The sequence below is a fragment of the Lichenostomus cassidix genome, chromosome 7 (assembly GCF_008360975.1).
Source record: "Lichenostomus cassidix isolate B80296 chromosome 7, HeHo_3.0, whole genome shotgun sequence".
In the NCBI taxonomy this organism is placed as follows: Eukaryota; Metazoa; Chordata; class Aves; order Passeriformes; family Meliphagidae; genus Lichenostomus; species Lichenostomus cassidix.
The window spans coordinates 24929914-24957238 of record NC_139488.1 but is presented as its reverse complement, the minus strand read 5'-3'; the positions used below and the strand labels follow the sequence as shown (position 1 = coordinate 24957238).

The following is a 27325-nucleotide window of genomic DNA, read 5'->3' as shown; positions in this document are numbered from 1 at the left end:
TTTCAAGGAAGAAACTAGTTTAAACTCTGCTATTCAAGTGAAAATTCCTTCAAAAATATCCATGGGATTTAATTATGCACATATTCAGTCTCTTCCCCCAAGAGGGGAATGCAGATACAAACATTGAAGTTTGTTCAAACAAGAGTTGGGTACTTCTAGACTGCAATATTTTTCTACCTTGGTTGTTGATTGAAGCTTTCTCAATACCCAGTCTGTTGAATTATAGAGAGATAGAGGCACCCCTTATTTCACATGCCAAGTTGATATGAAAGTGTAACAATATTTGAGTTTGTTTAAAATAAATGTTAATGAGATTGCATGTAGAAAAACTGTGGAGTGTCTTAGGAAAGAATGGTTTGCGAGATTGGAAATGAACTAGTTTTCAAAATAAAACCAATTCTAAAATTTTAAAACATTTCCACTTGTACAAATTGCCTGTGTTTTTATGGGGTATTTGTTGAACTATGCAACGCTATTTGGTTAATAGAAGAAATTAAAACCAAACAGTTTGCCAGTGATTTAATAATAACATAAAATATGAGAGCAGGAGACCTAGTCCCTGTTTGTGTGATCAAAATACACTTTTTCTTAGTGGGGTCTCTGCTATTAAGCAAAGTATTATGATAGTGAAAGTTGCCAGAAATCCTTCTCGACTACATAAGGTGTGAAAAGCTTAATTATGAATGAGTAAGCACACTCTGGTTGGCATGGAAATACCGAACCTAATTTTGCAGCAGTCATATTTTCATGCTGCAGTGGCTTGACTTATTAGCTATTGCTTTCCCATTAGCTCCAAAATCCAACCTTCTCCCCATATGCTTCCAAAAATACTAAGTTGTGCTTGCAATAAGAATGCAGTAAAAATGAACCTTGTTTAAACACAGGTAACTCAACTTTGGACTCGTATCCTCAGCCCACTGAAACTTAAGGTTTCCTGATTACATAACTCAGAGGGCTGGAAAGTAAACAGAACTCCAAAAATACTCTAAATCATTTTTGTATACCAAGTTTTTTGAAAAGCTGCCTCTCCTTCAGCTCTGGCTGAAGAGTCCTGGTCTGTCGGATTTTTATGGAAAAGTGTTTCCGAGAGCAGACTGGAGTTCACTGATCTGGATTTCCTGTGCAGAATCAGTGGCTGGGGCATGTGGAGGGCACAGTGGAATCTGAGTCATAAATACATCTGGCCATAAAGTGCAGCTGTACATTTCTATTGATGCTATAAGGCAGGGTTGGGTACAAGCTTGCAGAGGGAAAAACCTGATATCTCTCCTAATTGGGAGGAAAAGGAATTATTTTGGCTTCACAGTGTACTGGAAGAGATAATTTGTTCTTTGCAAGAAATATAAGTAGTTGGACATATATTCTCAAGTATGTCTCAAGAATGCCCATCTGACCACTTGACAGGTGGAACTAATTCAGTTGATGTCTGAGATGCTGTTAAAGCCTGCAAAAGATTTTATTTTCCAGGCATAATTACATGTCTGCCTTGTTTTACTACATTAACAGTGTAAGTCAGGTTTCTAAAGGTTGCCAATGACATGAATTACTGTGAAGCTGAGAGTCTGTGCAGTGACAGTGAGTATTTAAAAATAAAAAAAGCAGTTTCCAAGAAATGAAAGCCAAGTGGCTTTGACTCATATAGAAATGTCATGAATTTATGGATCTCTTAAAAAAAAAGAAACTTAAATGGTTTTGGGTTTTTTTGGTTTTTTTTTTTAAATAACAATTATTCAAAATATGGGAATTTTCCCATATAGTACATGTATCATGCAGCAATGAAGCTTTCCAGATGAAGTTTTATTCCCTTGAACGTCTGAGACCAGCAGTGTGAGAAAATGCCTTCCTCCAACATTTCCTGAATTTGATACTTGGGGAGGAGGCAGGGAGCTGGCAGATTGGGCCAGAGGTAGGGGACTTGAAACCAAATAACATGATTCTGTTGAGTGACTTGCATATGCCTTAGTGCATCTCTACAAGGTCTTACTGGAGTCAGTAAAGCTATGTGATAGCACAAGTTGGCTGTTGTGATTATTCTTCCAGGATTAATGTTGTAGCTCTGCATTCAAAGTGCTGTGCAGCTACCCACATGTGCCTTGTACATACCACTTGGTAGGCAAGTCTAGTGATGGAGAAAGGCAATGCTATTTAATACATTTTTCCCCTGTGATTTTTCTTGATTCTACAATCTGTTAATAAAATTAAAAAGAGTATTTTCATGCTAATTGTCATTAAATCTTTCAAATTTCAGAGAAGAGGCTTGGAGTCTTTAGCAGATGGTTGAAAATGAAATGCACTTTGGGGGAAACAGAAGCTCTGCCAAATCTGGACCTTGAACAGAACTAGTCAAATAAACAGAAGTGAGACGCAGCAGGGTTGGTTTGGAATAGGCTTTATTATGGCCAGAAAGCTTCAGGCTGTGAATGACCTAATCAACCCAAGCTCCAGACATATACCTAAATTAGCTTCCACTCTACCAATCCCCATAGTATTCCATTTTTCTTTACTCAAACACCGTCATAACAGATCTGAGCTCTTTTAGAAAATGGAAGGCTATAACTGTACATGCTTGTCCTCTTTTCTTGGTATTTGTCCTATTCAACTCTCCTAATGCCTGTATTCTTAATTTTTTCCTTTAGTTTCCCCATCCTTTCCCCTGACTCAATTCTGGCAATTTTCATGCATTTGTTGAGTTATGAAAAACTTGTTCTGATTGTTCTATGAGAAGAAGAAATAAGAGTAATGGGAGCAAAGCTCCTCAGTGTTGAGGGGCTCCAGAAGGCTGTTCAGTTCCCATTTATCCAAAAGGATTTCTGTATGACCTTGTCTCCTGCCTCATTTCCATCTTTGCAACATGGGGATAATGTAAAATGCCCTGCCAGAGAGAGGGAAGCCATGCTTAATGTCACATAAAGCACCATTCCAAAGGGGTCCCTTGCTGTCTGCATTTGCTACCCTGCACGGTCCCTACTGCAGTTAGGACTGCTGTTTACAACTGGAATGGCAACCAAGCTTGGACTTGCTTCTGTTCATTTAACCAGACTTGGCTTGGTTTCCTGTGCAGCCCACAGCCATTGCTGTGCATGGCCCTGCTCAGACTGGCTGCAGAGCATGTCTGTGAATGTCACACGGACGTGGCTCCTTCTGGAAACACTGCTGCAGACAAGAAACTGAAATGGAATAACATGACTCTGGATGTGCTGAAGCATTAGCCAGGGTAATGGCAAATGCTGTAAGCATCCTCCAGTTAATAGGTAAATAAAGGCTGCATAACATCATGTTGGTCTCCAATGTTTAAAGAATGGTTCAGTGTGAAACTCAAATGGCAACAGCTTGTGTGTCAGTGTGGTGGGAATTTGATTAACAAATTGGCCTCACTTTATTTAAAAAATAATATATTGTGTATATATATGCTATATACTAGAATATATTAAATATAAGATATTAATTATATATCTGTATAAAACTGTCTTACTTGATACCTTCTTTTCATAATATATATAGTCTCATGGCCTTTGAATCAGTCTCTGCTTTGTACCAATAGACATGAACTTTCAAAATAATTTCATGAAAGGTAGGTTACCTTTGAGAGTAGGAGATGGTATTTAGGGGGTTTGATGTGGGTACATAAATAGTCACTTGAATTTATGAGGCATTATTGCTCTGGAATTCAAGGGGACAGGAATTAACCTGGTGTAGTAGGTGTTGTTTTGCATTGCCTGAGGTGGTATTCCTAAATTCTGCGACATTATCACAGTTTTAACATGAATTCAGTGGTTCACACAGAGATATGCAGGGGATCCTGTAATTTCCCCTTTGTCATTCTGATTTCAAGTGACCACAGTCATAATGATTTACTGGAATTCTAATTCCCTTAACAATTAGTGGGCACACTGGAGCCCACTGGGTTTTATTCAGAGCCCATTGAAGCTAATGGAGGGGAAAAAATCCCTTTGACCTCATTTGGCATTGGCTCAAGCTCTTTGCAGATGAAGCTGATGGCTTCATCAAAATCCACTTAACCTTCCAGGGATGAGTGTGTGACAGGGAATGCTCAGGTCATTCTGGAGTTTCATGGGTTTGCTGGGAGGGGCTTTTACACTTTTCCCTCGTCATTCCCTTTATTACCAATCTAGGTGAAAGGAGCAATTTCAACAGTAGCAGAAGCCAGTGTGATGTCTTATGTGGTCTTTCATAATGTGGTCCAACCTCAGCATTGTTTGGGTAACCCAGGATTCATGCAGTTAATAATAAGTGTAACAGAGGATATGCCTAAGAATTAACATTCTGACATGTTTGTTTTCCTTCTTTTCACAACTTTGAAACATCCTGAGGTTAAAAAAACAAATTATGCACCTCCCTCCCACTCCTTTATTTACTTGTATCCCTGAATCTTTCAGTGTTTTAGATGTGCCTTTCTGATGAACAAACCTACACAAGTAAACACCCAAATATAAGCAACTATGTAGCATGTTAGTTTGGAACTGATTTCTATTTCAAGGAAAGAGAAAACAAATAGGAATAATACAGATGAAGAGAAGAAAATTATCAGCCTTCCTTAACCCTTTCTTGGAAATGTGACAAATTCCATATAACCACCTCTTTAGTGTAATGCTCTGCATTATCATATAAACACAAATTTAGAGATGTTATTATTATATTAAAGTCCTTTTGTGACCTGGAAAAATAATTTATCTGAAGCTCACCTGCTTCCATTCAGCTTAATAGGATGCAGAAGGCAGCTTCTCATAGTTTCTCCAAGCTAAAGTCGGTCAGGACACGAGCTTTGTCATTCCCAAGTGCCAGTTTTTGGTGTATGATCAGATAGATTTAATGAACTTACAGACTCAAGCTTGTTTCACTGCCCCTAAGGATTAGGGAAGAGCCTTGCTAAGACAAACATGAGCCTGACCCTGGTCTTGGGCAAGCTGCTGTAGGGAACCCTGTGTGATCTCCTGGGCTCTCTCCCAGCCTCAACCATTCTTTGATTCTGAGTTTCAGGAGTGATTCTCTTCAATGGCAAGAAAAGTCGTAAGATCTGCTTGTTGACTCCTCCAGGGCAAAACTGAAGAGAAAGACCTCTTTCACCTTTTCATTGGGCTGATGTACTGAGTTAGGATGCTGCAAATAACTGCTTGTGAGATAAACAGGCTTTGCATTTCTTGTGTTGGAGGCATTGACCATGGATCTTCTGAAAGCATGTTCCTGTCCCTTTGATTAGTGCTAGCAGCAAGGAAAGCTGTTTCCACCACTGAGGAATACATTTTCAAAGCAATATGCAGGGCTTTGGAATGTGACACCATTAAATGTTAACGTGCATTTTCAAATAAGGAGCCTCAAGGCTAGAGGTAACTCTTTGATCTTTAAAAAGCTTGCCACACAGAAGAGTGAGTTTGAATGTATACTTATATCTGCAAACACTTGCAGGTAATTAGATTCTAGTTTCAGGGCTGCAGGACTTTGCAGAAATTATTCAGATTTCAAAAGGCTCAAAATAAACATCAATTTCTATTTATCTCAAGGGATTGAGAAGGGCATAAAACAAACCTTTAATGGCCTGAGTCACGCTTTATTAATTGCTTTGTTGAAGAGATAAAACCTCTGGGAGTTTGTGTATTAAAACAGGATGTGAACCAGCAGAAATCCAAGCAGGATCTGAATTTGATTTAAAGTGAGAAAGAAAATACACAGCTGAGCTTTCCTCTGTTGTTTAAAAGATTATTACCCTAATATATGCAGTTTCTTTGTTTTTAAGGAAGCATGTCTGGATTGAGCCATAATTTTATGTGAAAGCATTTGAGCTAGTCATTCAGTATTGAAGGAATTGGATCTGTGTAAACAAAATGACAAGCAATTAGGGAGCATGGGGAGCTGTCTGTTTGCCATATCTGAAAATAAAGTTATCAAATTATTACCCAAATTGTTCCACATCTGACAACTGTATCTACAAAGGCTTCTTATGGTAACTTTGCAAAGATGGCTCAGGTTTGGATGCTGTTTGTGACAGGGGACAATGAATAGGACTTCAGTTGATTTGATTTTTTTTTTTCTGTGATGAAGACTTTGTTTGTTTGCAAAGTTCCTCACAAAGAGGACTACTGATAGAAAGTGAACCTTTTTCCTTGTTGGATGAAAAATAGCTTCTTTAGACAAAATAAAAGGTAGCTGACTGCTGGAGTTCTGTTGGCATTTACACTGATGCATGAATCAATACTTTAAATCAAAACTGCCATCTTGTTGAATTTCACCTTTTTTTTAGTTGTTTAAATTTTCACTGTGTTTTTTAAAATTAAGAATGCTTGGTTTTGTTTAAGCCCATGTGAAAGAAATACTGCACTGCAATCCTTAGTGTATTTTATAGCTGTTATTTATTAATTCTGTTATTAATGCATGTGAACTTGCTGCAGAACAAGTTTTGCATAACCCTCATGTGGACAGTCCTACTTGTTCTGGTTACATCCTTTTGCCTTCTTTTTCTATTACTCTGTATTCACATAGGTTATGAGAGTATTCTCCTCCACCTCCAGTGTTCTGTGTTAAATCCAGGAGTTACAGTCCATCTGTCTCTGAAAATAATGCAGAAAACACTAGATGGGTTCAAATTATCATGATAATTAGCAGATATGTTTTGCAGAGGGCTAGGAAATACCTTCCACTCAAGAGAAAATACACTGAGAGAGATGCTGAAGTGGCTCTGAGTAATGGGCCAGAATTACAGTGATGGAGAGGCTGAGGACTGTGGTCATATAGTGCCAGGAGTCTTGCTCAGAGCATGGCATTAGAGCCTAAGGTTGCATAAGTTTGTAATGAAGACTGTGGCATCAGTTGAGTCTCAAGTACTGATTCTCAAAATAATCACAGGTAGTTAGAAAAGTTTGTGTATAAACTGTCTTGCTTGTTTGCTATCATGTTAGATCTAAGAGATCTGTATGTTTTTTTTCTCCTGTGGCACTAAAAATGCCACTATGACTGATGAAGAGAGAGCACACTGCCCCAAGAAATGCCTGGAAGAAAATTTTCATCTTTAAACTGACATCAAAGCTGCATTCACCTTGCTTTAGAATGGGAATTTTGAACTTTTTTCAATCCTGTCTCTTATCTAAACCATTAACTTGCATAGAAGAGCCTTAAAAATTGGTGTTTCGGGGCTAAATAAGGCATTTTTGTTGGAGGTTATTGAGACATGAAATGATTACTTATCATCCCTTGAAATGACATTACATTTAAATGCAATGGTACATGGGCACTTACTGCTACCTTCATCTCTGTTAATCCTTGCTCACAGCCTGCAAATTGAACATTCTCTCAGCCTTATGGGATGCACTGAAATTCTCAGGGTTATAATTGGTTTTCAGTGTGCCATCCTGCATGTTACACAATTTGAAGAGACTCTCTTCCAAACTGAAAACATTTAGTGAACCCCTCCGAACAGAACACATTTAGCTAATCCTGTGCTGTGTATTCTCTCTCCTTAAATCAGTTTTATCCATGAGTTTACCAAAGATTCAAAGGGAAAATAAAAACTGAATTCATTTTATCATGATTGATTTGAAAATTCAGGGGACAACCTCTTGGTTATTGATGGCTTTTAAATTGCTGTGCATTCTTACCTGGGCATGCCTGTGAAATTCATCAACATTCCACAATCTGCCTCTGTTGTTTGCTTACAGATAGCAGCTCTAAATTTAGATGTGCACAATATAACCTAACCAGACAAAGTTATGGCATTGTCTGAAAGTCTTTGCAAGGTCTGCCTGTATAAATGGTCCCTTCCCCATAGAGGTCCATAGGAAGCAGAGCAGAAAAATCTTCTTTGGGAAGCAAAAGTTGAAGCCTGATTGCACTTCCCACATGATGGTTGTTGTCCAGCCTCATTGCTCTTCTGAAGTAATGGTTGGGTTAAAAAGAGAGGGAATGGGAATGAGGCAGCACACTGATGCAGACACTCCTGGGTCTTGCTCCAAGGTGGGGGTAAACTGTGTGACTTCAAAGACTCTGAGAGTATGTGAACCATGGTACTGTGCTGAGGAAGCAGGACAAGACAAGAACTTAAAAAGGGCTGATTCTTCCCTAACTTTCTTTCTTGCATTCATCCCTGAATTAGTGAAGATGGTGTGAATCCCCAAAAGGAAGCCTATCATGGTAACTGGATTCTTGTTTTTCTCTTCTAAGGCAGAGTCCTTCACTTCCAGGTCTGATCTTAGGTGTCCATGGTCACAGGTGTGATGGTGAGAAGCAGCCGGTGTTGAGATGCTCCACTGAAGTTTGCAGCAGTGCTGCCACAAGCATACTGAATTTGAAGGTGACTCAAGGTGTGGGGAATAGCATAAATGTCCATTTGTATGAAGGACTCTTCAGTTTGGAGAGGTGGGAGAAAAGCCTGGAGAAAAGAAGACTCAAGGGAGACCTCATCACTAACTGCAGCTACTGGAAAGGGGGTTGTAGCCAGGTGGGGATCAGCCTCTTCTCCCAGGAAACCAATAAAAAGACAAGAGGAAACAGCCTCAGGCTGTGCCAGGAGAGGTTCAGGTTGAACATCAGGAAGAATTTCTTTACTGACACGGTTGTTAAGCACTGGAATGGACTGCCCAGGGAAGTGGTGGAGTCACCATCCCTGGAAGTGTTCAAGAAATGACTGGATGTGGCACTTAGTGCTCTGGCTTAGTTCATGTGGTGTTCAGTCAAAGATTGGACTCAATGTTCTTGGAGGTCTTTTTCAACCTTAATGACTCTGTGATTCTGTTCTATGATTCTAAGGAGTCAGAACTATGTTTCTACATTTCTCTCTCATTTGGGTGAATATTAAGTGGTAGAAGATGTAATGGCTCTACTTAAATTATTGAAACTATTCTTCCAAATTTGACTAGAAAATAGATTTTTTTTTTTAGTGATGTTAGTTATCTGAAATGGTCATTTTCTCCCACCTGCAAATAAACCACTTGTGTTTCCCAAACTGGCTTTCATGTAGTCAGCATGATAACCTGTGTGCTGCTGCTTCTGTGCAGAAAGCTTTTCGTTTTTTCTCTCCTGCTTGTTTATTTGGGTTTTTTCTCAATAAACCTTATACTCAGTGAAACAAGTATTTACATTCCATTTAAAAATTGTATTTAGAAAACTTAGAAAAACTGCTTCACCAATGAATTCCTGAACAATTTTAACACTGAATAACACCAGCAGAAAATCTGCCATACCCCCTCTGCATTTTAATTTTCTGCTGGTGAATGCTATAGAACTCAGTCCAGCTGGCTCTGATCATTCTTGTGTTTTTCTTCTAATAATGATCCTGGCATCCTTGCTAAGGGGTGCACATACATTAACATTTTTTCCTGCAAATTTGGTGGTTTTTTAATTGTATTGTGGTATCTTAAGGTAAATGCTGTTCTGTTTTTTGGAATCCATGGCTTAATCAATGGAGCCCTGAGCTCCTTCAGTGATGGCCTCTGGTGAACAGAGCATGCTTGTAGCAAAGTCTGATGCTTTTGAAAGACATCAAGTTTCTCTTCTTGCCAGTGCTGCTAAAACTTCTGAAATGTTAAAAGACAGTCTTAATCTTTGGTATAGATAAACTTTCAACCTTTGTTCGAAATGTATGAGTAACATGTCTCATCTAGTCCAAGATGAAAAGGGTGCTTGTGATGATGTGTGGCCAGAGAAAAGGACCTCCATGTTCTTAGATTGTTTTCTTATAATGTAGCAAAAACTGCCATGTGCTGACAAAATCACTTTCCTGTACAGAAAGGTAATCTCAGGATACAATTCCCTGCCATGATGTGAAGGAATTTATACTGTCTCTTTCCTGAAGTGTGTTAAATGTCAAAAGGGCAGTTTTCAGGTATAAAACCTGCTCCATCTGTGGTGTCAGCTTTGCAGGTTTCTGCTCTCAGGTCAAAGATCAAAGCACTCTTACATTAACAGGATCTCAGAAATGTGGAAAGGAGATGCAAAGAGGCACAAGAAGCATTATATTCTGAGAAGAAAGTAGTAAGAATCTCTGGCAACTGCTGTTACACCTGCTGAGAGCAAATCATGGCTTTGGACAATAACATGCTTTTGCAGGCTGTTCATTGAAATATAAATGCTGAAAGGCTGAGTCAGCACATCCTTTTGTTGTGATCCTTTTTTGTTTTCCATGTTGAGCAGTTTCAATAATTTTTGAGATATCAAAAATGGATTTCTGTGATGGATTTGCTATTCATTGACAACAGCTCATTCCTGTCTGACAGAGAGCCTCTGATCTAATGAAAAGTGTGCAGTATAAGATAAAGTGATGGGTACCTTCATTTTGTAGCTGCAGGCATTATGACTCACCTAAATGACATGGACTATGACAGAGCTGAAATCTGAGAACACTTCTTCCTTTAACTTCAGATCATTCTTCTTTATTTTGTTGGTAATTGGCTTAGTCTGATGTTCTTTCACCCTCTCAAAACAAGAATTGCTTCTGCATATTAGTTTACTGGCACTGCATTGATGTTATTTGAAATTCATATTTTGAGCCCACGTGTCATGTGGTCTCTCTGTTCCTCAAATGCAATTCTACTTCATTATTGTGAGTAGGAATTACATGGCAGACATGCTTGTTTCAGTAAAAGAAATAAGACCCAGTATTGAATCAGTTTTATGAGAGCCCCTTGAGTCATTCAAAATCAGACTTGACCACTTTTTGTGTGACAAGGTTATATGTGCACACTGTATCATAAAAGATACTCTATAAATGCACTGATTGATTAATACTTTTATGTCTTTACAGGCATATGAAAGAACACTTATGTAATTTACAGTTGCTTAGGAAGAGCTCATGATTAGCTTAACTATTGACGTTTATTTGCGGTATAGCGAGAAAAGAAAAAGGAATGTTGTGTTGTTAAGTACTTTCTCTAGTGTCTTATATCTTGAAAAATATGCCATGCATTTCAGCTAACAGATGGAGTTCACAGCTGTGCATGTACGTGTAGCCAGTCTCTAGGAAAAAAAAAGGAAAAAAGAAGGAATTTCTTTTTACAGAAAAACAGGTTGATTGTGGTTTATTTTATTTTTTCTTGTCATGTTTTCAAGCATCATTTACTGAGGTCACTAAAGCTGTAGTTGGTAGTTCCCGTGAGATGCTTTTTTGTAGTGACTGTTGATATGGAAATAACTCTCAATCTCTTCCAAATCTGTAGCCATACTCCATGTTGCTGCACTTTCTGTGCCTTTTGTGTAATTTTTTTAATCCTCACAGAAGCTCCTCTTTCTCCCATGCACATTGGACTGTAACGGTGAAGGTTAATTTCCACAGTAAGTCCAAATATGTATTTCTTGCCTTTTCAAAGGACAATTGTAGCTGCAGAAGGCATGAGAAAAACAGATGAAGTGAAAGGCATCAGTGGTCACTCCTGAGGACAGTTAGAGGCATGGTACAAAGTGTGTGGTTTACATCTTTAAAACAAAGTATGCCATTAAGTGGGTAATGCTAAGAGGAATTTTATCTAGCCTATAAATACCAGTGAATCTTTTCAACTTCAAACCCCAGTATGGAGACAATTTACAATTGCAATCAAAATGATGCACACAATTTAACTTCAGTACCATCTGTAACTCTGCTGGTATTTTAATAATGAATAAAATTATATCTTGGCAACAAAAGTCTTGCTGATATAATATACCTTTAATTTCCAAGTGAGACCTCTAGGAGTAAGCTACAAGGCCTCTGGTGTGCCCTGAAAAGTCCTTATTTTTTACTACAAAATGGACATACCTGTATTTAAATAGCTATTAGTGTGCAAAAGCTCTGTGAGTCGGTGAAGCCCTTGCTAAACTCCCTCTGAAGTTCAGGGCTTGTGGTTCAGGCAGGGCTTTGCACAGCTGGTGACAAGCATTCCTGCCCTCACTGCACCTATTTTATCTGCTTCAGGAGAGATGTATGAGCAAGGTCTATTGCAGGAGCTCTTTGGTGATGTGCCAGGCCCTGTGTTCTTGAAGTAGAGCACCTACAGGAGGCACCTTCCCTTAAAATGCTTTTATTACCACGGGATAGAGCAGGAGGCATAACAATTACCCTCTTCTGAATTTGTCTTTTTGATTCCATTGTGGGACCTAACCACACCAGTTTCTGAGTTACAATTCTCTCCTTTTTCATAATGTTCAATTCTTGTATTTTGCAAAGAGGAAGCAATTTTGGCTCAATTAATAGTTTGCATGCTATGGACTGGGCAACACTAGTCCCATTTTCCTATTTGGAGTATTGCTGTCATGGTATTTATAATTATTTTGTGATGCTTATGGTTGCTAATAGAGTAGCTGCAGCACAGATCTGAGTTTTACTGTGGCTTGTCAGATAGTTTGCATTGATGGTGATATGAGATCGTGGGTGTAAGTACCAGTATAAGTAATTATTTATCATAGTGATAGGAGATCTTGATGAACAATATACTGCCATGTAAAAAAAAAAGTGAACTTCTCAGTCAAGTATTTTCTGCACATTTGTCTTGGTGAGGGTACAGCACTACCTAAAGCAGTTAGAAGATGATGTCTGGAAAATGTGTGGAGCCCAGGGACTGGAGATCTTTCACTGATGGTGTCCTCTTCATCAAAGCTTTTGTTCAGGAAGTGTTAGTGACCTTTCTGCATGGCCTTCACAAGTGGAAATCAGTGTGTTTTGTCAGTTCACTGACTCTTCAAGTGAACCAGGGAAATAGGAGCAGGACAGGTTTGGTAACACATCTCAGTTGTGGCTGGTAATGACTCTGCCTGTGCTCCAGGGATAGATCCTCTTCAAAGGACATGCTCTAAGAAACATTAGTGTGACCATGATGGGTTTCTGGGGTTTGTGATTTCCTAAATTACTTCAGTGTCCACTAATCAGACATCTTCTAAATTTGTTTTGATTCTGCTGATGAAGGCTGCCTCAGCCTTGAAGAAAGTTATAGACTGGATCATGCCATGCCTGCCAACATCAGTGTGAAATGTGTACTGCTAGAACTAGGAAAGTTAGTCTGAATCTCTGATTTCAATGCAAACCCTGTTTTGGTAGTATGTTAGCTGTATTTCAGAAATCTGCCATTCTTCAGGAGCATTTGAAATACTGTCTCTCTGGGACTTTGATACATTTTTTTCAGTTATTTTTTTCACACATGTTGAAGGCCTTCAAAACATTCAGAGCTTAATCAGATATTTGGGCAAAAGGCCTTTCCTGAAATTCTGTTTTGTGTACTATTAGGTAAAGCTGGTAATATCTGGCATGTTTCAAAGAAGTCTAAGAGTCTAAATCTCACTTGAATGCTTTCGAACTGATAGCATTTATATTTGTGGGATTGTCCAAAGCATTCTGTATAAAACTTAAAATACATGAGGAAAGAGGAAGAAGATATTTCCTTAGTTTTATTTGGAGGGTAATTCAAGCTACAAGAAAAGAATCAAAACCAATCAATCAACCAATAAAACAACTTCATAGTATGAAAATAAAAATATAATAGATTAATTTCTCCTTTGTTTTTTTGTAAATTTTATCATTATTTTCTAAAAATCATAAGTGAATAAAAATCAGAAAATTCAGGTTGATATACGGAAATATTTTTCCTAATTTCAGAAGCAAGATTGCTTATGAAAGTTCTGGTAATACTCATGACACTGTAAATGCTGTCGGTGCTTCCTTGTTTTTCAGAAGTTGGCATATTCAAGGTCAGCACCTTTTTTCAAATGCAAGTCAACATCTGTACTGTTGTGTGGTTTGCATAAAGAAGTTGGCTTTTAGGTACAATTAGATCCTCTTTTTCATTATTTCTTTGCTAATTATCTTGTCAAGGAAAACAGGAGAAAACAACTGAACAACTGACTAGTAAATGCTCTTTTGTGAGTGTCCAGATGTTTTAATTGGTTCTGTAGTGTAGAACTATTCATCATTAAAACCAGTGTTTTTAATAGGCATACAATGCCTCAAAGAAGCAAAGTTCCTGTTCTGACAGGTGAACTTCCAAAGCAAATGGAGACACAGGTCAGGAACGATAGGTAAGGAGCTGTAAATATGGGAGCACCTGTAATATTTTTTTTTTTTCTGTAACAACCTGTAAGCAGGGGGTATAAAGTCTCTTGAAATGTGTGTGCTGAGATTATATGGTGGGAATCAGGATACATTGGCTTTGCCATGGTTTTACCATGGATCTTCTCTCATCTTCCACAAGCACAAATTTTTTCATCTTTTCCTTGTCTATATCCATCACAAAAGGAAGCTTGAACATCCTCTCTTGGAGAGTTTTTTAATCTTGAGAGGTGTGTTTTTGGTGGTTGGTTTGTTTCCTTTTCAGTCTTGCCTTCTCATGGAAGCAGGGCCAGTGGAATGACCCTCACTGTACATGCCACCTTTGTGAACTCTGTACCCCATTTCAGCTAAGTTTTAAGAAGAGATTTTAAGTCTCAAATCTGAACGTGTTGCATCTCTGACAAGGGATGTACCAGAGCTGTTCTGCAAATGATCTGGATTGTTGGGCATGTATAAGTTGACTGGGGCATCCCAAGCACTTTGCTGTACTATGGAATTTCATTTGGAATGTAAAAACTGTGCCATGTCCTGTGTTGTAGGTCTGTGCACCTCGAGCTGTTGCTGCAACCTCCAGTGTTGCAAAATTAGTTTTGAGTGAGGGAAGGGCAGAAGAGTGACCTTTCATCTTGTCAGAGTGTCCATTCAAAAATATTCTGCACTTGGAGGAAATTCCTGCATGCACTCTGAGTCAATCAATCATTACTCTCTTATCTGTTGAAAGTTGGACTGTATTAGTTCTGGTGCTCGCAGAACTATCATCAATTTTTTAATGCTGTCCTAAATCCTGAAGTCTTAAACTTACATGTTTTTATAGTTAGATATTAATTCAGGGAAGGTTTCCTAGCTGTAGTTCAGCTGGTTTTTTCTTTCTTCCTTTTTTTTTTTCCTCTTTCTTTTTTAGAACAAAGCAAAACAGGGATCCCAGAACATTGTGTGAAAATGATGTTGCAGTGCTGTAGCAGCAGAGATACAGATGACAGTGCATTGGGACAGAAGGAAAGGATATGGAAGTGCAGACAAAGCATCTCATAGTTACAGGAGCTAATTGTCACTTCTCAGGCTGCAGCCTCCAGAGATCCCAGGGAAAACCTTAAATGTGTTGCTCTGGTTTCCTCTTTCTGTGATGCTGACAGTTGGTGTCCCATAGGTATCCAGTCCTATCTTTGGGGAACAGTGAGAGCCCAGAGATTGTCACTGGGACTCTTGTCATGGATAACTGTGGATCACAGGCTGATTGATGTGCTGAGTTCTCTCGTGGCCCAGAAGCAACCACCGGGAGCTGAAGAGAGCCAGCAGTCTAGACGCTATTTAATTTGAAATCTCTGCGTTCAGTTATTTCCAGCCTCATGTTTTAAGTGTTGCTGAACAGTCATGTAGATCTCTCCGCTAGGACTTTGAACCTTCTTTTGGGAGATTCCCAACCTCTCAGCTGGTTTTACAGAATGCTGAAGGTTGGGTAAATTCAGTGCCCTGATGTAGTCACCATTTGACATCTTCGTTTAAATCTCTGTTCAGTTCACAAGTGACAAATGACGACCTTCAATTTACAGTTGTTTTGTTTGAGTTTTTTAAGTCCAAATAGAACAGTTCTGGTACTCTATGGACCCTTCAGAAGTTCTCTTTGAGATGCAAAGGGTTTAAGTCACAGGGAATCTGCTCAGGATGATGGTACTTGTTTTGTTGGCTGTTTATCCTCATGGCTACAACATCAGTGGCAGACTTGTCCCTGATTTATCTATCATGCAGATCTTGCTAGGCCTTTTTGCTCTTGGAATCAAAGAGATGGAAAGGGTTTTGTATAGGTTTTTGCTTTTTAAGATCCATCTTTCAATGCACCTATATAAGTTATATTGATCACATTTATTTTCTTTCATATAGAGCTGGATTTTGATTATGAAAGTATCTGGTTTGTTTTAGAGAGTCAATGTAGAAAGACATGAGAAATATTTTAATGTAATCTGTCTCAAGATGGAAAAGTTATCACCCAGTTTTGGAATAATCTAAATTTGTTTTCATAACTATGAAGCAAGATTTATTCTTTGTCTTTTGTAGTCCTTCCTTTCCCCCCCAATCCTGGCAAATTGCATATTTACTCTCTGAGTGCAAGAACACTGTGGTGGCCTGAGATCCTGCTGACCTGCAGGCCTTTACCAGTAATTAGATCCATGTTTTCTCCATGGGAGATTCAATTAAAAATTAGAGGGGTTTATTATTATTATTATTATTCCCTACTGAAACCCCACATTATGTTCTTGATTGTTTATGTGACAGCATTGTAATGAGAAAATTTACTTTATTTAATTCCATCCCTATTCAAACATTATGGGCTCAAAAATTCCACTTGAGTGTTAGCCTAGCCCATCTGTCCTCAGAAGCAGATATGAAAGAGGGGAGAAACACAGGGGCTGCTCATGTGAGTGAACAAAACTAATTTGGCCCTGCATGTTTGTGTGAGCTTGGGGAAGAAATCAAGGAGATGTTCAGGTTTTGTGATCTTAGTGCAGCATGAGACACTTGTGAAGCATGGCACACACTTTTACACGTGGCAAAAGGCTGCCTGTCCCTGTGTGTCACTTCCACGCAGAAATGTGGAATTGTACCTCCTACATTACATATCTGTTCTGTGGAAAAACTGTACTGAGCACTCCATCTGGGGTGTTCTCTAAAGTCTTCCAGGGCATTACTGCACTCTCCCTAAGGCTTTTGTGGCAAGAGTCATTACCATCCTAACTGCAGGGTAGATATCAAATCTCATTCACTGAAAGGAGGACACTTTCCAGCTTTTCAAGCATTTGATGTCCTAACAGCAGCTCCCATGTGGTTACTGTCCCACCAGAGCTGGACATTCTGGAGGGTTAATTTCAGTTCTCACATGTGAATTCAAGCACAAGTCTGCTGTGTCTGCAGGCTCTGTCTACCAAGTAGAAAAAGCACCACCTGGAGATAGCACAGGCTGGCATATGTGTTGTTCATATGATGACCTCTGTGTGTTTTGTTTTTTGTTTTCTTTTTTAGATAATTGTGATGATGCATTGGTATCTCCCTTACCTTCAGCTGCCCTTACCAGTTCCTCTGAGCTCTTCAGTACTCACAGTCCCAGCTTTGCAAAACTCAACAGGCGAGATGGTAAGGTTGCAGTATGAAATGCCTAAACTATTCTTTTTAATCACATTTACAAAAAATAACTTTTTGTGCTGTTTGTATGCAGTGTATTCAGAATCAAGTTGAACAGAGCCATTAATTTATTCTCCTGAGAGTGTGCTATGTAGGAGCAATTTGCTCCTTTATTATAGAAAGCTTCTATTAAATTCAAAGCTCTCCACTTCTCTTGTAGAGACATTTTTGAGGAAGTTCAGATAGTCCTTTTGCTTCTGTTGAGTTCCCATATTTTAAGAATTTAAAGGACATTAGGCTTGAGACCGTGTTCCAAAATCTAGGCGTTAAAGACATTAGCAGCTAGATATAAAGTTCCAGTGGAATTCAGTGATTACACAACTCTGCAGAAATAGTGAACCTGAAAAACAACTTTTCAGACATATGCAATCAAAAATGTTTGAGGTCCAGATAATGAGTTCACACACAAGGTGGAACTATTAGTATGAAACTTGGTACCAGAAAAGAGAAGTTGGTAGTATTTGGGGCATCATTTAACAGCCTGTTGCAAATTTGAGTTGTTGGCTACCATCTTATTTCAAAGGTAGAGGTAGAACATCTAAAAGTGGAAAGTCCTGTATTACATATTACATACGATTTTCATATTAGGAAACACTGGAAAAAACACGAGAAAAAATGTTCCAAGTGAAAATAAATGAGAATTTTCATCCTTAAGCATTTCTAGAGTGTCCATTTTAATAAAACACCATTTGATTAATCTACAGAAAGACAGTAAAGGGCTCATTCTTATATGCTTAATACTAATGATAAGGAGTTGCCTAGGCCATTAAGGAATTATTAGATGGGAGATACTAGATCATGTTTAAACTCTTGAACCAGAGTTCCTCAGCAAGTAAAAGGTCATATAGTAACTGCTCAACAAAAGAAAGTTGTAAACATGAAGCATGATACTTGATTTTTGTCTCCAACTGCTGGCTGAGATGGTGAATAGGTTTGCTTATGTGGTCGTGCAGATAGCTCTAATGACAACATTTGATCTTCAGAAAAGAGAAAGAGGTTCAAAATCAGTACTTCAAGTCAAGCTCTGGCTGTACTGTATTTTAAAGAGATATTTCCAATGTCTGAAATCATGATAGTGGTTTCAATTTAAGGTCAGAAATTAAAATAGATCTTAGTTAACTGTTCTACAGTAGTTCTGACATGTATTGAGGGGTAAGTATTGCAGTTTTTCAGCAATCCAGTATCACACTGGTAAGGTCCATGCTGTCTTTTAGCACTGAGTGTGGGACCAAGAGACAGAGTATTGCAACTGAGCCCTCAGTAAGGGGCTGTTTCAGCAACTTTGGTTTTGTGTTTTGAACTCTCATGTGATAACTGATGAGCTGAGACCAACACGGGGACCTAGAAGCTAAACTCTACCTTACTTCTTTTGCTGTATGGGCTTCATGTAGGAATGTGCAGATGTTGTGCTGGCAGAATTCATATGGGGACTTGTGGTTTAACCCTCGAAAACAACAAAGCCCCACACAGCTGCTCACTCCAGCATGGCCTTTACCCCAGCCACTGTCCTTTCAGAAGTAAACCTGGTCCTGCCTTCCCCATGGCTGCAGTCTGTGCTTTGTCATGGGTTTAGCCATGGCCACATGCTTTGACATACTGCAGGATGGCCTCGTGTACAGCCACAGGTGCTTCAGAGAGTACCTTCTTCAGTGTGGACCTACCCTTGGACTACAACCCCTTCAGAGGTACCAGCTGTGGCACAGATATGACCACAGCCACAGGCACTTCAAGATGTGCATGCTCTGGCATGGGCTTATTCACAGCCACAGCCACCTGGGGTGTCCTTTTGCCTCAGGGACTTGTTCCCAGGTCACAGCCCCTTTGACCCGCGTTCCCACTGGAGTTCCAGCCTGCCCAATGCAGCAGCACAGGAGCAGCAGAGATGCCCTGGCCATTTGCCAGCCCAGGTGCATGGCCACTGCTGTTATCACAATGTTCCCAGGCCCAGCAGAGTCAGATGATAAACAATACAGCAAGCAGCAAAAGCAAAAAGGAGCTACTAATGAGCCCTAGACGCGAATAAACAGTAAGGGAAGCAAGCCCCATGGCAAACACAGAAGCTGCTGATTAATAGCTAACCAGCAGTAGCAGCTGTAAATTCAATCTAGCACATTCCAATCAAATCTGTAATTATCTTGAACCCCTGAGGCCCGTGTCAGGAAAAAGCCCAGCAACTCAGCCCCCACAGCCATTCACTCCCCCTGCTGGGATAGGGCAGAGAATCAGAAGAGTAAAAGTGAAAAAACTCGTGGATTGAGGCAAAAACAGCCTAATAGGTGAAGCAAAGCTGTGTGTGCATGCAAAGCATAACAAGGAATTCATTCACCACTGTCTGTGAGCAGGCAGGGGTTCAACCATCCCCTGAAAAACAGAGTTCCATCACATGGAATGGTGACTAGAGAAGCCATCACTCTGAACATCCCCCTTTTCTGCCTCCTTCATCCCCCAGCTTCACATCCTGAGCATGATGATGCCATATGGGATGGGATATCCCTGTGGTCACTTGGGGTCAGCTGTCCTGGGTGTGTCCACCCCCAAATTTAGCTGCCCCCCAAGCTTCCTCACTGGTGGTGTGGTGCAAGGAGCAGCAAAGGCCTTGCCCTGTGTTGTAAGCAATTCTCAGCAATAACAGAAACATCTCTGTGTTATACACACTGTTTCCAGCACAATTAGCCCCATACCAGCTACTGTGAAGAAAACTAAGTCTGCTGCTGCCAGAAGCAGCACTGTACCTCACCCTGGGTGGGAAGATCAAGCAGTGGTGGCTGTAGAAACTTTCTTTGACTGTCACTTGAATGCAAATAGTAGATATCTTTACAGGAAATAATATTTCCTAACAACCCCTGGGCTGTGGCTCTCTGATAATGTTGAATGTTTTGATGAGTTGGCTTATCTTTGCTTGTAATTGATAAGACAGTGCTGCAAGGAACATATCCTCCGAGTAGAAAGCCAGATCAATATATTTCTTAATATAAATATGAATGCAACAAGTGAAGATGAATTTATAAAGCACAACCCAGTCCTTTATCAATAGAAAGTTCTAATTCATCAAGTTCATTCAGTAATAGATGACAATAAGTAAAAGGCTGTTGTTTAAAAAAAAGGCCTGCAGTAGTGTAATGTGCCATTTAAAAAAACAAACACACAAAGTACCCACGAGTAAAGATTTGTGTGAACAGCTGATAGTGCTCAATTAAAATGCTGATAAATCTGTACTGGTAATGCTAAACATCTATAATTCTGATAAATATGGTTCTGAGGTATGAAATATATTTTTTGCCTGTGAGAGGGATTTATCAGTTTTTTTGTGTACCGTAAGTAAATAATGAAAAATAATAAGAAAAATGCTACAATATGACTGTATCACCTAAGATTTTTCAGTTCTTATTAGCTCTCAGCCTGAGTAGTCAGTATAGGCAATTATGTATGAGAATATAAAACATATATAATGTCAAAAAGAATTTGTTTTATGGCCAGGAAGTATTTGATCTGGGCATTAAAGTAAAATTCTGCAGCAGGGAATCACTTAGTTGCAGCAGGAATTCCAGGAGTTTTTAGTGCTATATAAAGCCATTTGAGCTGTTTGTAAGGCACTGTAGGGTGGAAATAATAATTCCCTTTGCTTTGTGTTAATGAACAACAAGTAAGTGTGGGCATCCTGAGCAGCCCTGGGGAGCATCAAAAAGCATTGACTGCGTAACACTGGGCTTAAATGCAATTTTTGAAACAACTGTGGCAAAATGTACAAACAGTCTGAAAAGAAACAAAAGTATTTGATCATATTTCTTGGAATCATATGGATCTCCAACTGAGAAACCATCAGATCCTTGCTCTCTTCATATTTCTAATGTTATGATTTGTTGCCATGGAGAATATGAACAATATATCAAATTCCTGTGATACTGTTTTTCCACTGGGGCATTTTCTCCATACCATGTTGAATGCCTCCTTTGAAATGATCTGTAGAAATTGCAAAATGTGTGAGCTGTGAGGAATGATGGTGTAGCACAATGTGCAGAATCCTGTCGATGCCAGTGGGAATCTGGTGGGCAGAATGGGGAAACACTGAGCATCCTGTCACTCTTGTTTTTGTGTGAGAGACAATGTGACATCTTAACACCTTAGTATTTTCCAATTACCTGAAACAGATGTGCAGATCTGATGGGCATGATCAAAGCCAAATTTTTTGTCTGGTTTGTGTTTATGCCACACTGAATAGAAGTTCTGTGGCCCTCTTTAATATCTTCGTGCCCAATTGCAGGAAAAGGATGCTTGTATCTGTTCAGAGGAATGATGTCTGGTAAATTGTGTCTTCAGTAGCCCACATTTGTTGCCTGTTAGAGCCTTCTTGTCCTTTGTCTTGGGCCTGTGCTGGCAGACAGTCCACAGGACAAGCATCACTGGTGGGTAGATGAGCAAATGACTAAACAGTGAATCCGGTTTGGATGTGCTTTTTTGCCAGATACTAAAAAAAGTGTGGGATGAGTTGTTGACACACTATTAGGAATGATGTGCATAAAAGAAGTGTGCAGACACAGATTGTGCTGGAAAAAATGCCAGTATCCCTTGTACCTCCTGCTCTGTATAACAGAGTAAATGTGGAAGGAAAAAGAACATCTATTGATTTTTGGCGCTCACAGCAGTATTTGGTGAGGATTTGGGATAACCACAAAAGCAAGCAGAAGCTACATGTTTGCTTTATTAGCAGAAGTGAGATGCAGCTTTACTGTTCCAGGGATTTTAGCTGCCATTCTTTTTTTAGCAGTAGAATTACTGTCCACCTGTGGAAAAGATAATTGTGGAAGGTTTGGGAGAGGTAAAAACAGTGAGCTTTTTTCTCCACAGGAAAAGGTATATGAAGCAGCTGCTGTTCTGTAAAGACATGGCCAGTAGCTCATACCTTTCTCTCAAGTCCAGCTTTGGAGAGGTGATGCTACAAGCAGGTGTCAGTGCTGTCTGCAGTGCTTACATCTAAAGAGTGACATTCCCAGCAGACAAATATGCTCATGTAAAGAGAGATGCAGTTCAGGGACACCATGTAGTCTTGTGCTTTTAGGGCACAAGCTCAGCACAGATCTCCCAAATTTCTATTCAGTGCATATCATTTGTTTGACTTCAAAATTATAAGCCTGTGGTGTTGTACTCAAGCTGGAAAATGGCAGTGCACAGTAAAGCCAAACTCTTTCCTGGAAAGCATATCACATCCCTGCCACTTCTAGCAGCAGAAGAGAGAAAGCATAAAGCAGATATTTAGTTATGATGTTTGACATGCTACTTGGAACATCTGTGCTAATAGGCTTGGTTTAAGAACTTACTTAAAAACTAGAATATAGAAAGCAAAGTTTTTGTGGTTTTTTTTAATGGAAAACTAATCAAATATTTTTGTAGTAGGTTATTTTCCATCATCTAGTTGTCACTCTCTATGTTGAATGAAGGAAAGATGAAAATGCCAGCTTTCTTTTAATATGCGCTGAAAACATCTAGAATAGGCTCTTTTGAGTCATGAATGAAACAACTTTGCCAGAACTTCTGAACCAGGTTTTTATATCATGTCAGTTCCCAGAATAAAGCTGGAAAAAAAACAGCAACTATTGTGTTCAGAGTCTATTTTAGATACTGGATATTACAATCCAAGGGGAGTTTGCCCCTGGCTCCTGTGTGTGCACTAGTTACAATTGTGTGTGGGAGAAATCTGTAGTTTGTTGTCTTTGAATACAGTTATGTAGTTTGTATCTTAAAGACAGACAAAATACTTTCTATATGGCACCTAAAATATCAAAATAAAAAAGGATAGTGCGAGACGTAACATTGTTAGGACTTTTAACAGGAAGTATTATAGTCTTATATAAGCTATATATAGATACGGAGTTAGAAGAGCTATGAAGTAGTCAAAGAAGAAAATAGTGATGAAATTTCTGGTATTCTCATTAGGTGTTTTATGGCATGGTCATAAGAGAGAGTATTCTATTTCAGGAAGGTAAAATAATCAGTGATGACGAAGACTTTTATTGTGATTGAAGAGGATAAATCGTGGCACTAAGAAGCAGCATGCATTGGTTTGGTTGCAAACTGTTTTCCCTAGAGAGTTCTTGTAGAGAAATGAAAGCTGAGTCATCCAGGGGAGCAGGAACAATACTCCATTCCAGGTAGATATTGTTCTGGTTTAGGAGATCAGAGAAATCCTATATGAATAAATTGTAAATAATGACAGTTCTAACACTTATTCTTAGACAAAGGGATTTCAATTGTGAGTTGGAAAATACAATACAATCCACAAAAACCAAGACTTTTTAAATGTGCAGAGATAATGAAATTGAGTTCTTTGATATAAACCACATTCTTTAATCTTTCAACTCTGTTCACTTCAATGAACTTTTCATGGAGCGACTTTGAGACAGTTAGTTAATAAGATTAAAATAGTAAGATAAATCCAGCTCTTAATAACCAAAGTTTAGTGATGCATTTTGTTTTGGAAATGCTTATTTGGAATCATTCTTGTAGTTTACATGAAGAGTTGTTAAAACTTTACTCACAACTCTCTGTTTCCTCCCTTTTATTATCACTGTAGTCACACTGGAGTGCTTTCCTAAAATCAATTAATAATGACAAAACAAAAAGGTGTTGGGTTGCAGAAGCAGTGGCAGCCTCAGAATTTGCTATTTTGGCTACTTGGTTGCTTGCTTCTGTGTTCTTCATAGCAGCATTGCTTGTTTATTGGTGAGGCTGAATTGAACACCGCAGAATAAATGTGTGCAAGGAGAAACAAGTTAAAGGAAAAAACACATAGCCTATAATTTAAGGGCATAAAAGAAAGCAGGAAAACATAAAATAATATATTCCAGTCTGGAATGATTTGCTTTTTAGCCATAAGCTCCCATTTATTTTAGTGAGCAAAGTGGTAAAACGCAAGCAGTTGTTGCAGTTCCATTTCATTGGCTTGGTGTTACTACAGACCTGTTTAATCTCTAAAGGAATTCAAGGGATAATGCAAATCTTTACTTTAAAAGGACAAATATGATTTACAAGCTCATGTCAGAGAGAGCCTACTTTCCAGTGTGAAGGCAGTCCTTTTAGTTGTTCAATCAAATGGTTTCTAGTTTTACAATGTATTATCTGAAATGCATTTACAAGCTCTAATTAAACCATTCTTTCAAATACTTAAAAGGGCTCAAATAAAGATAATTAACATTTTGCATTACTTTCAAAACGTAGCAAAAAAGAAAATATCAAAGTAAACTGCAAGTTACAAGTCCACATTCCCAGAATCGCAAAGAGAAGAATAGATATGTTTGGGGTTTTTTGTGATTGAGGATGTGCCAACCTCATTGATGTTTGTACAGCTGAAAAAGAATAAATTTCCTTATAATGTCTTAGAAATTCAAAATTCCTCATGAGTTTGAGGTTAATGGAGATAGCCTGAATGAAGCACACCTCATGTAGCATATTTCCTAATATGAAAACATGAAAAAACAGCTGCATGCTCAAGTAGAATGTCTGTGATGACCTGAAATTATTTAATGTGTTTTTTATCAAGTATAATTTATTTATGCTTTCACCATCATCTGAATCCTCTCCCTCCAATCTTTCAGGAGCTGGTGGCTGGTCCCCGCTGGAGTCCAGCGAGCAGCAGTGGCTCCAGGTTGATCTGGGGGACAGAGTGGAGGTCGTGGCGGTGGCCACGCAGGGCAGGTACGGCAGCTCGGACTGGGTGACCAGCTACGCGCTGATGTTCAGCGACACCGGCCGCAACTGGAGGCAGTACAGACAGGACGACACTGTCTGGGTAGGTCTGAACTCACAGTGCCTTTGGCTCCAGGTCTTTCTGGTTCAGGCTCGTTTTGGCATTTGGAGAAACGGCTTTGGTTTTACATCAGAGCGCTGCAGTGGTGAGAGAGCAAATCTGAGTGACTCCATGGGGTGTTTTGATCTAAATGGGTTATGTCACCGACTGTCTGTGTAATACAAGCTTAAGCCCTCAGGTCTACATTGTTTTTCAGACTGTGAGGATGATCAGGGCACTTAAAATGACCTGTGTGCTTCTGTGCCTGGTTGGCTTTGATTCAGGCACACCAGGGTAAATGGGGCTAATCACCTCCGTGCTTTCTCCGGGAAAGACGAAAATTAATTCTATTTCTTATATGTGTTTGGCCAGAAAAAGAGATCATGTTGGAGAAGATGGGTGGTAAATTGCTCCTGAGCTGGAGAAGGCTGGAGCTGCAGCATGGGTTGTTGGATGATTTAAGAGGCACGCTAAAAGTGATCAAGGCTTTTTCTAATACTTTAATGCAGACTTGAGCATTGTTGTGTCACAAGTTCAGTGTGTGGCCTTGCCAGGTGCTGTTGGTAGGAGTGCATGGGGCAGCAGTCTCACCACAGGTGTGGATGTAAAAGTTTACAAGCCTTCTTTTCATACAGAAAGTGTCAATTGTTGGGGAATCAGTAAAAAATTGTAACATTCCTTCTATGCTGTGTTCTGTAGTTCTGTGGATGAACAGTTCTGGTAGCATGAAAATATGCAGTGTTAAAAGAAATAGATTCTTTATGAAAATAAAGGGCAGCATGTTAAGGGTAACCAAGTAGACTTCTGTTTTTCCTTTGTTTAATAGCTTGTTTAAATGCTGTGTCACAAAAACAGATTTTGCTTCCAGAACATAATGACTGTGAATGATGAGAGCTGGGGTGCAGCAGGAAGAGGGGAGAAGGGCTGCTTAATTTTTCCTTGAGTGTGTAGTGAGCAGTGAGGATGCATATACAGGGAGGTGAACTTCTGCGAGTCTAAAATCCATGGTATCATCACTTTGTTTTATCATGGTTTGATTTAGGGAAAGCTAATGAAATCCTTCTTCCCTTAAAAAAGCAACTTTGGTCCTAAGATGGTCATAAAGTTGTCAAATGCTTCACCTGTCACTTAAAATGTTATGTTAGGCTGTCTTTACTCCAACACATATATGTGTGTGTGTGTGTATATATGTATATATATATATATATATATATATATAAAATTTTTTTTTAAAGCAGTGGAATTTCATTTTGGACTGAATATAGTGATCATTTAATCTGTCTCTTGACTTCCACCGTCGGGAATCTGAAATCTATACTGAGATATTTTTACAGATTTGGTGTCAGTTAAGTTCTTCTCTGCCTGAGAATATTATGTGGTTTGTTAAAATTTTATATTAGGACAAATTAATTTTTTATTACATGTCAAACTTTTCAGTCCTTTTCTTTTTGGAAACACTTGAACTTTTATTTTCTTCTGTAAATTTTTCTTCTTAAAGGGAAACTTAAAAAGACAACACATAGAACTTACCATAACAGATCTTCATTCCCTAAGGATCCAATTTATGAGTTTCTTATCTGGCACCTAATATTGCACATGAGAATAAGAACAAGCCTAGCAAGCATTTAACAGTGAATTAGGATTTATGAGCAACCTGGACTCTCTTGTTTTGCTAGAGTGATCAGGCATGAAGCTGATTCAGGGCAGATCCTGACACAAGTTCCAAAGCTTCTGCCGACTTGGAAGCTTGCTTTCTGGAGAGATAATTGTTGTAAATGTTTCTAATGGAAACCACCATAGGCTACAGAGGATAATTTTCTGTATAACTGAGGAAAAATTAAATAGAATTTGGGTGTGGAAAAGGTAACACTGAGAAAGGATTTGGATAATTTTCCCCTCACATTAGTTTCTAGGAGTCACACTGACCAAGTAAGCCAGTAATGTAATTCCAGTCCAGAAGAACCATTTGCTCCATGTTCCCGGAGGGCTTGAAGGGTTTTTTAGGATGCATTGCCAAATTTTCCTGGTGGAAATATCTGATAATATAAATCCAAAGTGGGCTTATTTGACATTTCATTAGACACTTTAGTCCACCTAAACTGGCAAGCCTCATTAACACTTAGGAGCCTGTATGTCTGCCCATGGAATTAATGAAAATCAAGAATTCCTTCTGTACAATTTTTATTCTAACTAAAGAAAAAGTTGTGGTTTTTTTTTTCCCTGGCACTTTTGGATTTGCTTCACTGAATTAAATTAGATCTAGAGAGCCATTCAGAGCACAAAAAAAGAAAGCCAAACAGGCTTTCAGAAGCATGTATAGAATTATAATTTCAAACTATGCAGTGTTTCTGTTTTAT

General features: G+C 39.0%; 1 protein-coding gene across 1 annotated transcript in view; it reads left to right on the top strand.

Annotated features, from left to right (window-relative positions):
- Positions 1-27325, top strand: part of CNTNAP5 (contactin associated protein family member 5) — a 277200-nt gene that overhangs the window by 52314 nt on the left and 197561 nt on the right. The window contains exons 2-3 of the mRNA XM_085066882.1: positions 17030-17140; positions 24778-24971. Of these exons, the coding sequence (XP_084923008.1) occupies positions 17030-17140; positions 24778-24971 (305 nt within the window). The remainder of the gene's footprint in view (positions 1-17029; positions 17141-24777; positions 24972-27325) is intronic.